The sequence below is a fragment of the Pristis pectinata genome, chromosome 6 (genome assembly GCF_009764475.1).
Source record: "Pristis pectinata isolate sPriPec2 chromosome 6, sPriPec2.1.pri, whole genome shotgun sequence".
NCBI lineage: Eukaryota > Metazoa > Chordata > Chondrichthyes > Rhinopristiformes > Pristidae > Pristis > Pristis pectinata.
In genome coordinates this window covers 23,247,871-23,263,628 of record NC_067410.1, presented here as the reverse complement: position 1 = coordinate 23,263,628, position 15,758 = coordinate 23,247,871, and the positions used below count along the sequence as shown (strand labels likewise).

The 15,758-nt window shown below is 37.0% G+C and overlaps 1 protein-coding gene across 1 annotated transcript in view; it reads right to left on the bottom strand.

Annotated features, from left to right (window-relative positions):
- Positions 1-15,758, bottom strand: part of LOC127572139 (voltage-dependent L-type calcium channel subunit alpha-1D-like) — a 305,309-nt gene that overhangs the window by 124,810 nt on the left and 164,741 nt on the right. The window contains exons 12-16 of the mRNA XM_052019090.1: positions 13,138-13,298; positions 6,285-6,510; positions 3,563-3,770; positions 2,266-2,386; positions 361-475 (exon numbers count right to left, since the gene is read on the bottom strand). Of these exons, the coding sequence (XP_051875050.1) occupies positions 361-475; positions 2,266-2,386; positions 3,563-3,770; positions 6,285-6,510; positions 13,138-13,298 (831 nt within the window). The remainder of the gene's footprint in view (positions 1-360; positions 476-2,265; positions 2,387-3,562; positions 3,771-6,284; positions 6,511-13,137; positions 13,299-15,758) is intronic.

Sequence of the window (15,758 nt, the reverse complement as noted above, 5' to 3'; positions counted from 1 at the left end):
AATAATTTAAGTCTGTTTTCATATGACTTCTTTTTAAAACAGGTTATAGATCATATTGTACTTTCCAATTCTAAGTGAATTGGATAATAAGCTAACTTATATCTGTTATCTAATCAAACTACAAAGTCAGTAACAAGTTTACTAGATATCCTTATTTGTGTTTGCCCCCTCTATAAACGCGCAAGAGTGACTAAGAAAGTAAAATGCCCCATCGATTATTTGATATACATCTTGCACAATTCAAATGACAGTTAGGTTGAAATGTTGAGCTCTTAAATTGGTTGCAATTGTAGAAGTACTTGAGATTTAGGTTCTTAAAATCCTGAAGGCATCCTAGTTTAAACTATGTTAATTAATTACCTGGTACTTCTTTTCCTTTCCTTTTCTTCCTCGGTTTCTTTTTGAACTGTGTTTAGACTTTCAGCATCAGCCAAATTATCAACAGCAATAGCCAAAAAGACATTCAGCAGAATGTCTATTGAAAATCACTTAAGGAAAATCTTAACAAATGAAATGCACATTTAAATTATTTACTTATATTGAATAACATTTACCTTTTCGCGGTCCAGTGACTGATTTGTTGCTAAGCTTCAAGGTTGAGGATTACAGTTCATTTAATAATTGTTCCAGAAATTAGCCCTCACCATCCATAATATGAAATAAATCAATTATAATGTGAAATTCGTTAGACATTACAAATATGTTCCAGCAATGTGTTGAAAATATGCAGCAGCAAAAATCTTACCTTTTATTCAAATTCTCAGTGTTAATGCAATATGCAGGTGCGAGGGTAGGCAGAAAGCACCCATGATGCACAGGAGTGAGCTTGGGCTTCTTTAACTCCAGGCTCATTTTCATCTTTCAAGTAGTGGAGGATGTGAGAATTTGTGTAGCAGGATGCCACAGCCAGTGTCTGAAATAAATGGTGCCTACCTTCAAGTAAAATGGCGAGTTGGGAATTTGGATACAATTGTGATTGGGAAAAGATAGCACTACTTGGGGCAAAGAAGGACTTAGATTTCCTTGTGGCATCAGGAGAAGCACTCTTGCTACCCTGGCACACAAGAAAATCCTAACGATGTACAGTGTCTGACCATAACCCTGCTCACAGCCAGTTTTTAATTGTAATTTCAGGACTGGACGTCACCGTAATGATCAGCAAATAATATTTCTCAGGTTCTTAATGGTAGATGAGCACGTTATTAAATACAAAGCGGTTCCATCTGATTATGATCGGCAACCCAGAGACTTCCAAAAATCCAAGTGTTAACATAGTGTGCGTGTGTGTGTGTGTGTGTGTGTGTGTGTGTGTGTGGCGTGCTTACGTCAACAGAAGATAAAGGACATAATGACGTTGTTGAGGAAGTCAATCGAAGAGAGAGAGAGAAAAGGGAGAGAGACACCAGCCTGCTAGTTTCTCTGTCGATGGATGAGAAACAATAACTGTGTCTGCCATTGAAATCCATGTATGGAAATTGGAAGTAATCCGGTGGAGTTCACTTTGTTGCTGACCTGTAGAAGGAAACAGGTATTTGTGTGTGGACGACCACGATTCGGATGCTTTTCGGGGTGAGGAAGTCACTACCGAGTCAACACTGAGGTGTTGTTTGGGTTCCATCGTGGAACATTTGGACTTCGTAACTACTCTCTCTATGTTTCTCTACATCTACGCCTTATCTTCAGACAACAGTGGTTGTTGAAGAAGCCTTTGCTCATGTTTCACCTTATGGCTTGCGGAACTGAACTTTAAGAACCATTCGTTGGACTTGGAGTTTGGGACTTTGCCACACACACACAAAGAGTTTAGTTTTTGGGGTTAATGTTCAAGGTTTAACATTTTGAATTCTAACATACTAACATTTTTACTTATATTTTTCGTATTATCATAAGTAGTGATTAATAAAATAGTTTTTAACACTGAATCATAACTCAGTGTGTTTCTTTTGTTGCTGGTTCGTGACACAAGGTAAACCAACAATGAGCAACTACAAAGGACAGAATGGGAAACTTAAACTGCATTTGAAACTGCATTCATCATGTGAATTTTTAAACACTGAAGAAGGTACAACATAATTTTGTAATAATTTCTGTTAGCTAATGTCAGTTGATGAATATTAGGACAAGTAAAAAGGAAGAAAATCGACATTACGCAGATATACAGATCTTGCAAACACTACCAAATAGAAGTAAGAATACTCGTTTACCTTTCATAATGATAACAACCATTCTAAGAGTACACAATGTCATTCTAGTTGATAAGGATACAATTACCACAAATGAAAAGAATGATGAAGTACATACAAACTATCATCCCTGAAGAGGATGGTCCACCATAAGCCATAATTCCATCGTACATCACCATATTCCAATCTTCACCAGTTAAAATCTATTTGAAAGGACCAAAGATGTTATTCTTTACAAAATAAAAACATAAGTTATTACTAAAAGTCATCAAATTTTAACATTAATATATTATAATATCTTGTTGGTAATAAATTAATATCAGTTAAGTTACAGACAAATAATTCAGAGCTGAAAACAGAAAATGCTGGAAACACTCAGCAGTTGATGCAGCATCTCTGGAAAAAGATAAAGTGTTAATGTTTCTGATGAAGGGTCCTTGAAATGAAACATTAACTCTGCTTCTCTTTCCACAGCAGTTCCTGACCAGTTGATTATCTCTCGCATTTTCTGTTTTTATTTCAGACGTCCAGAACCTGCAGTTTTATTTTGAATGTCAGTTATAGAGGAGTCATGTGGTCTATTCCTATGTCTTATGCTCATGTGAAAGGCACTACAAATATTTAAATGTTCAGTCAGTCCTATCTTTGTAAAAATCAAGTGTGCTGATTAGCTGGGCTCTTTGCTTCCTCTCACTACACAATGAAGGGTATCATTACAAAACAACAGATCAGTTGGTATATTGTCACCAGATAGTATCAATTGCAAACACAGAAATGTTATTACTAACTTTGGATACTTTCCAAAAGGAAGGAGCCAATGATTGTTAGCAATTTTCCTAGTATTATTAAAATATGATAATGAACTTCCATGCACGTACAACTGAGACCAGAGATTACCACTCCCACATACTATGTAAATGACTTTTATCTTTTTTTTTGTACTATGCTTTCATTTATATATCGCTTTGTGCCAAAGAATCCCACTTTACATTTGAAAACAATTATCTTAAATGTAAGATGGGTGGAGTAATTCTTAACTACCTGGGACATAAATCAATAGTGTGGGGCTGCATCACAGTAGCTCAATGTTGACCTGTATTTCCTCCTAAATGAAAACTCATGCTGTTAATGCAGGTTATGAAATCATCCCAAATGACTAATCCTTCTTAAATGTAATTTCAAATTTGACATTGTTATTTCCAATCTTGTGGATATGAAAATTTGTTTTTTTTAAAACAGTATTCACAAGGAAACACCCAGGGAGACATTACCTGTGTGTTACACATAATGAAAATGTTAACTTTTATAAATAAGGAATTTACAGCTTTTCAATTTCAAAGGAATTCTTGCTTTGAGATTGATTTATTTCTTGTAAATACCTGGAATACAGTGAGAAGAGCTTGTGGAAAGTTATCAAAGGTACTCCGTTTTGTTTGTGTTTCATCAAAGTTAAATTTGCCGCCAAAAAGCTGCATCCCCAGGAGTGAAAAGATAATAATAAATAGGAAGAGCAGCAGCAGCAGTGAAGCAATGGATCGCATGGAGTTCAGCAGTGAGGCCACCAGGTTACTCAGCGATTGCCAGTGCCTACCAAAACAATTATTTTGTTAGAAGACACGTAGCAAAATAATGTTAAGATTATAAGGCATGCAATTTCAGAATTTGTACAATTAGTTGATTCAGTACTTTGTACAACTATTTGGATTAATTTCACTTACTGATGTAGGACAATAAAAAAAACTGAATCTAAAATACTTCACATTTAGAAAGCTGAAGTATATAATAAAATCGCAGTATAGGGAAGGAAGTAAATTATTGGGCTGTACTATGCTGCACCCGGTTTGTGGTTCAGTTTCAACTCTCGCAGAAAGCCATAGTCACACTCAGCCTTTACAGTCCATGTCCTGCTGCAACCCTTCCACAAGGCTTCAAGCAGCAGAAACTAATGAGTTGCCCATGGACTGCCCTTGTGGTCTTCTGACAAATGTAACCTTACTATTAAAGAGAAAACAGGGAACTTGAGAATAGTTAGCCTGATACCAATTGCAGGGAAATTGCTGTAATCTATTAAGTGGGAACAGAGCTCTTAGAAAATATTAATATTTGACAAATCTGTCAGAGATTTTTGAGGTTGTAACATGCATAATAGATAAAGGAAAAACAAAGGATGTGGTATATTTGGCCTTGAGTGGTTCAAGTGTGATATATCAAAGTTTGCTGATGATACAAAACTGTTCCAGTGTGGGTTATGAGTATGATACAAAGAGGCTTCAGAGGGATATAGGTGGGCTCAGTAAATGGGTGAGGACAAGAAAAATGAAATATTAGTGGAAAATGTGAAGTCATCTACTTTGGTAGAAAATGCAGAAAAGCAGAGTAGGTTTTTTAAAAAAGATGTCAGAGATTACAGAGTCTATCTGGCCCCCTCAGCTCAGTATGTTACAGGGCTACCAATGTTAAGTCCAGTGGTGAAACAGGAAGTCAGATGCACTATCACTGGCCTCCAGCTCAAGAACCACTTACTTACTCATCAACCCAATGACTTGTTGCCTCCCAAGTTTTTCTACTCCATTTGGAACCTCTCATTTGATTTTTGCCACTTTCAGATTAGAAGAGTTATGATGATAAACATCTTTTAAAACAACTACCAATGCCGCTCCATTATCACAGTTACACGTAATGGTTGGAAACTATTATTTGTAATACCCTCATTGACTGGTATGCACACTACTGCATAACATCTGAACTTTTGCTATCCTAAAACTGATGAAGTAAATTCCAACAATATTGGATGACTTTAAAGTAAAACATGCATCCATTTGGTCTGGTACCCAGCAACCAGATACCAGTCTTTCTAATTAATTTATTTTTGCAATATATTATGGAAAACTAAGTACATTTAATCCCTCCAATTAATAGTTCAACTGTTTCTTGGAGTTAAGTATTAATGTCAACTAATGAAATACTAGGTTCAAATTTTCACAACAATGACTTAGACAAAATTTGACCTCTCAATTAGTACTTTAACACAATTTTTGACAGAGATGCATTAGAATACTAATCAATCACTTCATAAATAGATGCATACTACTTCTCTCAATAGCCTCCTGCAGAAAGAATTTTTTTCTTAGCCAGGAACTCCAACAGTCCTGTCATATGGAATAAAGACCCTGATATCTACAGGGATGCAGGGAAGGACCTGAGAGAATGGTTGTGGAAGGCAACCTAGAAATCCCAGGGACACCATGGTACTGCTAAATTCAAATGACATGGCCACATTATTTTGTTATACTGTCCCTTGCATGATTGATAAGCTGGTAAGCTGCTGGATGGGAAGAGCAGTTACAAAACAGCAGAGGCGGATACTATTGGGGATTAAACGCGAAAGGCGGATTATGGAAGAGGAAGACAGGTCTGAAGGAAAACGAAGACTGCAGGCCAGAATCCTTGTTATGATGAGTCTGATCTAGTAATGAGAATAGTGTATGTTTGAATTTCAAAGAAGTGTTCAGAGGTTCCCGAAGAAACTTGTCAACCACAAATCAATGGTTGGCACAGGGAGGAGAGGTGAGAATGCATCTGACTGGGCTCTTCCCTGACAAGTCAGTCAACATCATTTGGCAAAACATCTTGTCACTGGAAATATCTAACAGGATATAAGCCTGGATGGTGATGAGAAAAGGCCACTTTGTGATTATAAATATACAAAAACATTGCCTGTGTTTTAATAAATGTAGCTTTCTACAGAAATTTTTTCAATGAAATTCTTTTGTAAAATAAAATGTTACCTTGATATTTGAACACTTGTTTCAATATCAAGGTGTGAGAGCTGAAAATTTGAAAAAAAAAATCTATGCTTCTGCTGTGGCTTGCTTTGTGAATAGAACTTCTTGATTACTCTCATCTCCATTTACAATAAAGAGCAGAATAATGAAATAAAACAGTTCTGTTTTATAAATATTAATGTTAATGTATAGTACTGCCCCTTATATGGTATATTTGGCAAGAATGTTATACACAAAAATTATAAATTAACTTTCAACCTGAGGTATAAGAGAGCACAAAGTCAAACACATAAGGAGTTAATATTGCAGACCTTACCTTGTTACTTTGAAAATTCTTAGAAGCCGAACACATCTAAAGACCGAGATTCCCAAAGGAGACATAACTTCAAATTCAACCAAGATGGTTTCAATTATTCCACCACATACCACAAAGCAATCAAAGCGATTAAAGAGGGATACAAAGTAAGCCTGTAGACCCAGGCTGTACATTTTCACTAACATCTCACACGTAAAAAGAGCCAGAAGAACTTTATTTGCAATATCTATAATAAAACAGAAACATAAAACAAAGTTTAATAATTAGTGATGGATTAAAATAACGTCCTCAATCATACTTAGCCATTGTTCTTCTAACCAACTGCCTATTTTTAACCATTGCTTAGCTGCTAAAACATGACCTATTTTGTGCAAAAGAATACAATAAAAAGGACTGTGCTAAAGGATAGAGCACCTCAAAAAGACGGTTGGCAACCCCATCCATTTGAATGGAGTGGTGCTGGATACTAATAGATAAATAATATGATATGTTATAAAAGCTAAGGCACCAGACACAATGTGCATCCAGGCCCTCTGCTCTGTAAGTGAAGAGATCATAACTATTGGACACAGTCCAGTGGAGGTTAGAAATACACCCACCAAACCTCCAGCAAATTCCAAACTTCTGCGCAGCAATGTGAAGATGTCTGGACACCTGCACTGCGATATACAGTAGCTTCAAGTCATTAAGATGTGAGACCTGGAAAGGATCTTGTAACTGGCTGTATTCCTAGGCGCCTCTTGCCTTTGTCCTTCAAGGTCATTAGATTGTGAGTTGGTAGAGGTATTTTGTAGCTGGTAACAATGCAGTCTTAGTTTGCCAGTAGTGGAAGGAGTGAATGTTTAGGCTAGTGGGATGAAACACCATTCAAAAAGGTAGCTGTGTCCTGGATAGTGTTCAGCTTCTTTGATGTTGCTGGAGCTGCATTTGTCCAGGTAAGTGGAGAGAATTCCATCACTTTCCCAGTCCGTGTTATGTAGATGGTGGAACAGCTCTGGGAAGTCTGGAGATAGGTCACTTGCTGAAGGTTTCACAGCCTCCAACTTCTTGGGGGTCATTGTACATATGAGGCTGATCCAGTTTAAGTTTATTATTAGAAGTTACCCAAAGATGTTGATGGTGATGGATTCAGTGCTGAAATACAACTGAGTATTAAGTCTAGATGGTTAGACTTAGTAACATGATTAATATACAGTGGCATGCAAAAGTTTGGGCACCCCTGGTCAAAACTTCTGTTACCGTGAATAGCTAAGCGAGGAAAAGATGACTTGATTTCCAAACGGCATAAAGTTAAAGATGACACATTTCTTTAATAGCTTAAGCAAGATTACTTTTTTTTATTTCCACCTTTTACAGTTTTAAAATAACAAAAAAGGAAAAGGGCCCAAAGCAAAAGTTTGGGCACCTGCATGGTCAGTACTTAGTAACACCCCCTTTGGCAAGTATCATAGCTTGTAAACGCTTTCTGTAGCCAGCTAAGAGTATTTCAATTCTTGTTTGAGGAATTTTCGCCCATTCTTCCTTGCAAAAGGCTTCTAGTTCTGTGAGATTCTTGGGCCATCTTGCATGCACTACTCTTCTGAGGTTTATCCACAGATTTTCGATGATGTTTAGGTCAGGGGTCTGTGAGGGCCATGGCAAAACCTTTAGCTTATGTCTCTTGAGGGAGTCCATTGTGGATTTTGAGGTGTGTTTAGGATCGTTATCCTGTTGTAGAAGCCATCCTCTTTTCATCTTCAGCTTTTTTTTTTACAGACGGTGTGATGTTTGCTTCCAGAATTTGCTGGTATTTAATTGAATTCATTCTTCCCTCTACCAGTGAAATATTCCCCGTGCCACTGGCTGCCACACAAGCCCAAAGCATGATCAATCCACCCCCGTGTTTAACAGTTGGAGAGGTGTTCTTTTTATGAAATTCTGCACCCTTTTTTCTTCAAACATACCTTTGCTCATTGCAGCCAAAAAGTTCTATTTTAACTTCTTCATTCCACAGGACTTGTTTCCAAAATGCATCAGGCTTGTTTAGATGTTCCTTTGCAAACTTCTGACACTGAATTTTGTGGTGAGGGTGCAGGAAAGTTTGCAGAAAAAAGGGTGCAGAATTTCATGAAAAGAACACCTCTCCAACTGTTAAGCACAGGGGTGGATCGATCATGCTTTGGGCTTGTGTGGCACAACTATGTGCCTTTTACAAGCCTATGCCTGAACTTCATCCAGTTCATGCTGCCTGTAAGATGGCTGCCTTTTTCTGAGAAGTTGAAAATGGAATTGAATATTGTGCAACCATCATCATCTGAAAGTCATTGATGAAGACAGTTAGGCCAAGGACACTCCCCATAGAACTTCTACAACAATGCTCTGGAACTGTGATGACAGACTTTGTGCGATATCAACTATCCCTCTCAGTGCTGGGTAAAACGCCACCAGTGATGAATTATACCCTTGACTCTCTCCTCAGTTCTGGAATTAAATATTTTTGTCTGTGTTTGCACCAAATTTATATATTGAAGTCTGGAGCTGAATGGACATGGCAAAACCAAAAGTGAGTACTGATGAATAGTTTACTGTTAGATGCTGCTTGACAGCACTATTGACAACACCTGCCATCATTTTATTTATGAGAGTAGAATTGATGGAGCAGTAATTAGTCAGAGTGGACTTGTCCTGCTATGTGTTGGAAATATTTGAATAACTCCCCATAGTGTATGGAAGATGCAGTGCTTCAACATGGTTAGAATCACAGCTAGTTCTATAGCTCAGGTCTCCAACACTGACAGCAATCATAATGTCTAGTCTCTTCGCCCTTGCTGTTTACAGTGTCTTCAGATATTTCTTGATGTTATGTGGAATGAATCAGACTAGCATAATATTTACTTCAGTAAAAGAGATACGTTTTATTGCAAGCCAAGGTAAATAGTTCCTTCAGCACTTACATGTGCTGGGCTCTTCCAGCACAAAAGGTGGAGAAATTCACAGGCCTATTCCTTCCTTTTTGGAATTTCGTTGTCCACAACCATTTTTGATGATGCAACAAAACTGCAGAGATTTAATCTGATTTGTTGGTTTTAGGATTGCTCAGCTACACTACATGCTGTTTTAGACGTTATGCATGCATGCAGTCCTGTGTTCCCACTTTGCCAGGCTGGAACATAACTTGGATTTTCATTGTTGTAAAATATAATGATTTGATACAACTGAGTGGCTTGCCAGGCCATTTCAGTGTGCAGTTTAGTGTCTTTTCTTTCTTTCTTTTTCAATCTTTTTATTAGTTTTCAAATTAATACAGATTAATATATAACATCAATGTTTGTACATGTAATACAAAGAGATCAGGAGAACAATCATTGCATGGATAATCATAAAGAACAATAAAGTATAAAAAAATCTGTAGATCCAACGATCTCTTAGTGAATGAATATAATATAAAAGGGAAAGAAAAAGATTTATTATATAAATATAAAAGAAAGAAAAAAAGTCCCCAAAACAATAAGAAAAATTATAAACAATATCTCAAACCAAACTAAGGTAAACAAAAAAAAATACAAAAAAAAACAAACAGAAAAAAAAACTGGACTAAAATTTCTCAGTAGAAACAGAGCAATATTATGTCGTCAACTCCATTTCTCTAATTTGAAAGGTTATTACAAGGGGATCGATATCATGTGAAAATATTGAATAAATGGACTCCAAACTTCCTCAAATTTAAGTGAAGGATCAATAGTACCGCTCCTAATTTTTTCCAAGTTTAAACATAATATAGTTTGAGAGAACCATTGAAAAGTAGTAAGGGGTATTGGATCCTTCCATTTAAGCAAAATGGATCGTTTGGCCATTAATGTAACAAAGGCAATCATACGGTTAGCGAAGGCAGATAGATGGCCAGACTCTATCCTTGGTAATCCAAAAATTGCAGTGATAGGATGAGATTGTAAATCAATCTTCAATACATTTGAAATAATGTTAAAAATATCTTTCCAATATTTTTCTAAAAGAGGATAGGACCAAAACATGTGTGTCAAAGAAGCCACATTCGATTTACATCTGTCACATATAGGATTTATATGTTGATAAAAACGAGCTAGCTTATCTTTTGACATATGGGTCCTGTGAACTATCTTAAACTGTATCAAAGAATGTCTGGCACAAATTGAAGATGTATTAACTAAATGAAGAATTTTCTTCCAAGTCTCTGTGGGTATAGATGTCTGGAGTTCGCTTTCCCATTCATTCTTAACTTTGTCCAGTGGTTCTGGATGAATTTTCATAATTAGATCATAGATTATTGCTATCAAGCCGTTCTGACTAGGATTAAAACTGAAAAATGTTTCCGTAATTTCAGTTTTGTAAGGTGACGGAAAAGAGGGTATCGTAGCTTTTAAAATTTTTCTAATCTGCAAATATCGAAAAAAAAGTGTGATCTAGGCAAATTGTATTTGTTAGACAATTGTTCAAAGGATGAAAAAAATGCAGTTTAGTGTCAACTTCATTGCTGTGAGTCTGGACTCACATGAAGGTCATACGGGGGAAGAAGTGGCAGATTTCCTTTCCTGAAGGGCAGACCATCATTTAATTTAATGCTCTCAGCCATCAGTTCAGGTATTGAATTGATAAATAGTAGTAGTGTAGCGGTTAGTGCGACGCTATTACAGCGCCAGTGATCGGGGTTCGATTCCCGTCATTGTCTGTAAGGAGTTTGTACATTCTCTCGTGTCTGTGTGGATTTCCTCCAGGTGCTCCGGTTTCCTCCCACATTCCAAAGACATACAGGTAGGTTAATTTGGGTTTAAAATGGGCGGCACAGACTCGTTGGGCCGGAAGGGCCTGTTACCACGCTGTAAATAACATTAAAAAAAAGATTTAGTTAGCTGAGACCCAGGGTCTGCAGGTGGACAGTCATTGGGCATAAATTGCCTGATATCAGGTCAGGGCAAAGGGCAGCATGGGTGGCTGTGCCCCAGAGGATGCAAGTGCACATGAGTTCCACTCTAGATGATTCTCTTGAGAATCCTGATGAGGCAACATGCAAAATCTTGGTGATCAAAACAATAAATACCTAGAACATTGGCAAGATACTCTGGAGGCATGTGTGCAATATCAAGAAGCATGGAAGAAACCAGCATCGACTTCACACATGGTGCAAATCTCGGAGCCCATTCTTTTCAGCATGGAAACAGTGGACAACTCCATTAACATACTAGAACCAGTTTTGATGCACACATTTGATCATTGATGCATGTTTCCAACTGCAGCACATGCAGAAGCTACCTGCCTATGTGCTGCAGTGAAAGTTCAGAGAGCTGGATACAGATATTCAGAGCAGACTCTGTGATCATCACATTCTAACAACCTATCATCCAACAAAATATGAAGATTTCTGAGGCATCTCCCCTTGGCAATTGGCAACACCTCAATGGTGCATGAATGTGTTCTCCTCTCTCAGGATGATAGCATTCATAATTCCACCACTAGCACTCACCAGTGTTGTTGCTATGTCCAGCGAAATGACGCAGTCTAAGAGCAATCCTTCGCACACAAGAGCATCACTCATGATAACATTATACTCAAAGTGCAATCACCTTGAATGGTGCCATAAATGTACACGTACACATTGTATGCCAAACTGCACACAGATGGCATCTGCAACACCCAAATAACTGGTGTTGCAGAGCTGAACTTTGTGGCCAACATTTCTAATTGGAAAAATATGAAGAATCTTGTCTGCTTACATTATTAAAGAAACAATCATTTTGAGCAAATAATGTACATTAAAAATATTTAATATGCCATTTTCTCATAAATTTAAAAGTTATGCCTTTAATGGCTTTTATCTCTTTCATGTACTTTACCACCTCAGTCCCTTTCGAAATCCTGGTATGTTATTTATAAAGTTGAAAATAGTTGACTTCAATCTAAGACAGTGGCCTATAGATGAACTCAGAGGTAAATAAACATCAGAGGAGTTGGGCAGGTATAGGGGGCAAGGGTAAAGGTAATAACCAAGTGTCTGGAGGAAATTCCATCTCATGACTTCAGAAAAATAGGCTGACAATATTAAGGTCATAAAGAAACCAAGATAAGTGGAGAGAGGCAGATCCTGGTGTCGTCAATTTGTGGAATCAAAAATTAGGCATAAGCCAAAGACAGTCCCTTGGAATATTTGAAAACAATGGTGGAAGTGGGGTGGCATGGGGTAGGGCATTGTTGATGAAGCAGCAATTCACTTGAACCTCTTCCAGAATATTTATTGTTTTGTATTCAGTGCTCTTACTCACCAAACATAGATTGGGTGATCACTTTGCAGAACATCTCCACTCAGTCCGCAAAAATGGCCCTTAACTTTAGTTCTCTGTCCCATTCCCATCTCACTACCTTTAGCCTCCTACATTGGTCTAACGATGCCTAAATGAGCTTGAGGAGAAGCACCTTATCTGTTGTCTAGGCATGTTACAGCTATCAGGACATAATACTGAATTTAACAATCACAGGTAATCTTTTTGCTGTCTCCATGGATGTGTCTCTGTCCTCTTCTTACAAGTTCATTCATTTTTCTTTTGGGTCTCCAACTGCTGTTTCTTTTAAATAAATTGTTATCTTGATAACTTTGTCCTGCAGACACTCCCCCTGTTCTGTCAACCAACCCCCCTCCCCCACCCCCACCCCCACATCTTAAAACACATTTGTCTTCTCATTTTTCCAATACCGATGAAGGGTCTCGACCTGAACTGCCCACTCTGTTTCTGTCCCCACTGATCCTGCCTGACCTGCTCAGTGTTTCCAGCATTTTCTATTTTTGCTTCACAAAAATATTTAATTGTTTAGTAATATTAATGTGAAAGCAAAATTATACTCTTACCTTGAGTCAATGTTAGCCAAAAGGGCTGGTTGTAGTGTTCTGATGCAATGGTTAATGTATTGAGAAATACAAGAATAATAACTAGCCAGTAGAAAGTAACAGACTTAACACCAGCTCTACATTTTCTTCTTAAGCAACGGTTCCAACGACGCCAGCGTCGGCTAAAAAATAAAAAAATCTAATCAAACCACAAAAATTTCAAACTTTGCATTCAAGCATATAAAACAAAATATCACAAGAAGCAACTTACATAAGGAAGGTAACAGATATCCCCACTATTTGATCAATTTGTATTGATTAGGTAAATTTTGCAAACTAATGCAGTATTGTTAAATTGTGCATGTAGTTCATTTCTTTATCAATTTGATCAATTTTTTTTCCTGGATATGTGCTCTATTTATAATGTAATGGCGATGGTACAATTAAGTGGATCACTGTGCCTTATCACTGGAATTAGGGATGGAGAATAAATACTGGCTTTGCCAGTGATGCCCAGGTCCTGAAATTTTTTTTTAATTTTAAAAAAATTTTCTGAGGGTATTCAGGAGTCAACCACACTTGCAAGTCAAACTGGATAAGGATGGCAGATTTCCTTCATCATCACAGATTCTTAAACTAGATGGGTTTTTACAACTAACTGGTAGATTTTGTTACCATCAATACTACTTGTTTTTTTTTCCATCTACAAGCACTGCATATTCTAAGCCTTTATTGTTATGCACTTAAACTCTTTTTTGAATTTGAAGACCAAGATTAAATCTAACTGATTCATACAAAAATGTGCACGGTATTTTGTTAAGCACTCGACCTCTAGAGATTATGTAATTATTAATTATCACGGCCAAGTGTGTTCTGCTGCAGCTAATTTGAACAAATCATTTATTAAATCTTGTGATTTTAAATCACATTTGGAATGCCAACTAAAATTTGTTCCATATGTGTTTTCTAACTTGAATGGGATAGATAAGTCAGGGACAAGCTCAAGTTTTCACATTCAGAAGCAAATCTTGTCCTTGGATGATGCAAAATATTTAGCTCATATTTACTGCAGTCCTGAAAATGTCCTATTATGTCAGAAGTGAAATTTTTAGGCCAGATATTTAATTGATTTGATGTCTAATTGTTGTGGTGGTTAAATTTGACATTACATATATATAATTATGTAAAGAATATCATAGATTTCTTTCAGTGCAACATCACTGAAAAGCGAAGATTAATTGCTAATTTCTCACAATGCAGTTTGTGAAATGCTGATGCAGGATGACTGCAATATATGCTTACAGAACAAATCACTGCAGCTCAAACCCTCTCTCTATTCATTTTTCAAAATGTTGGTGTTGCTGGCAAGAGAAGAAGTTATTGATCATCGCTAATTGCCCTTAGGAAGGTGGTGGTGAGCTTTTTGAACCATTGTAGTAACATAGCAATTGAGGTTAAAACTGAATGGCTTACAAGGTAATTTCAATGGGGAGTTAAGATTTAAACACACCACATAAAATGGTAAATGAACTAATATTCAGAAAGATATTAGTAAACCAGATGTGTTTTTATGATAATCCAGAAGTTTCATGATTACTATTACTAAGGCAAGTGATTTTTTTAAATTCCAGATTATTTAATCAAGTGAATTTAAATTCCACAGCACCAATGGTGGGATTTGAACTCATGATTCCAATTCTCACTACTGATGGCTGCAAAACTAGTCTTATAATTTTTTTTAAACTATTGTGGAACCATGAGTGGAGCTACTGACCAGGAACAAACTAATAAGCCTCTAGGCTTTACTTATGCCTCCTATAATGCTGTAGACCTTTAGTCAATTAACCAAATATGGCTACTGACTTTGGTGTAGAAGCAATTAGTTTGTCATCTAGAGACAAGTAGAAATTGATCTTTGATTGCTTGCATTAAACCTGAAAGAATATGCGAGGCTGCAAGTTATACTCCACTTTCAGAATATGGGTCCAATGAATTTGGAAACTTGGATGTTTGCTTTGACTTTGAAGCAAATTTTTCTGAATCAGGCTGGCCACCTACATTACCCACCCAGAAAACTTGCCTGGGCTGGATGCAGAAGGTTGATCTCACTGTTGAACTGCACACCAGGGGTGGGCAGCAAGATGTGGTGAGGTTTCATCAGTAAGGAGACATCAACTGATGTAAAGCCCCTGTCCATGGAATTTACTGATATCTTTTGATAGAAACCAAAGCTGGAGTGGAGCTTTACCTCCAGGATTTACATATAATGGCTATAAAACATTAATAATGTGACCAGTTTTCCTTTCAAAGTTCTAGTGACCGAGCTGGAAAAGCAGGTAGCTCCTCCTTTAGTCTAAATCAGTAGTTATCTGTCAATGAATACTGCTAAATAAAATGATTGTCCGATGATTTGAGGGATATTGTTGTGCATAAATTGGGTACCTTATTTCCTTATACTGCAATGGTGACTACAACTCAAAAATAATTCATTGTGTTTAATGCACAGAGATGTATTGAAATGATGAAGGACACAGACTATTTCTCCTTTATGCATGGATTCAAAGATTAACATGTTTTCAGCAATAAATAAAATCATTAGAACATTGTTCTACTGTTTTGGCAGAGCAATTCAGAGGCCAAGT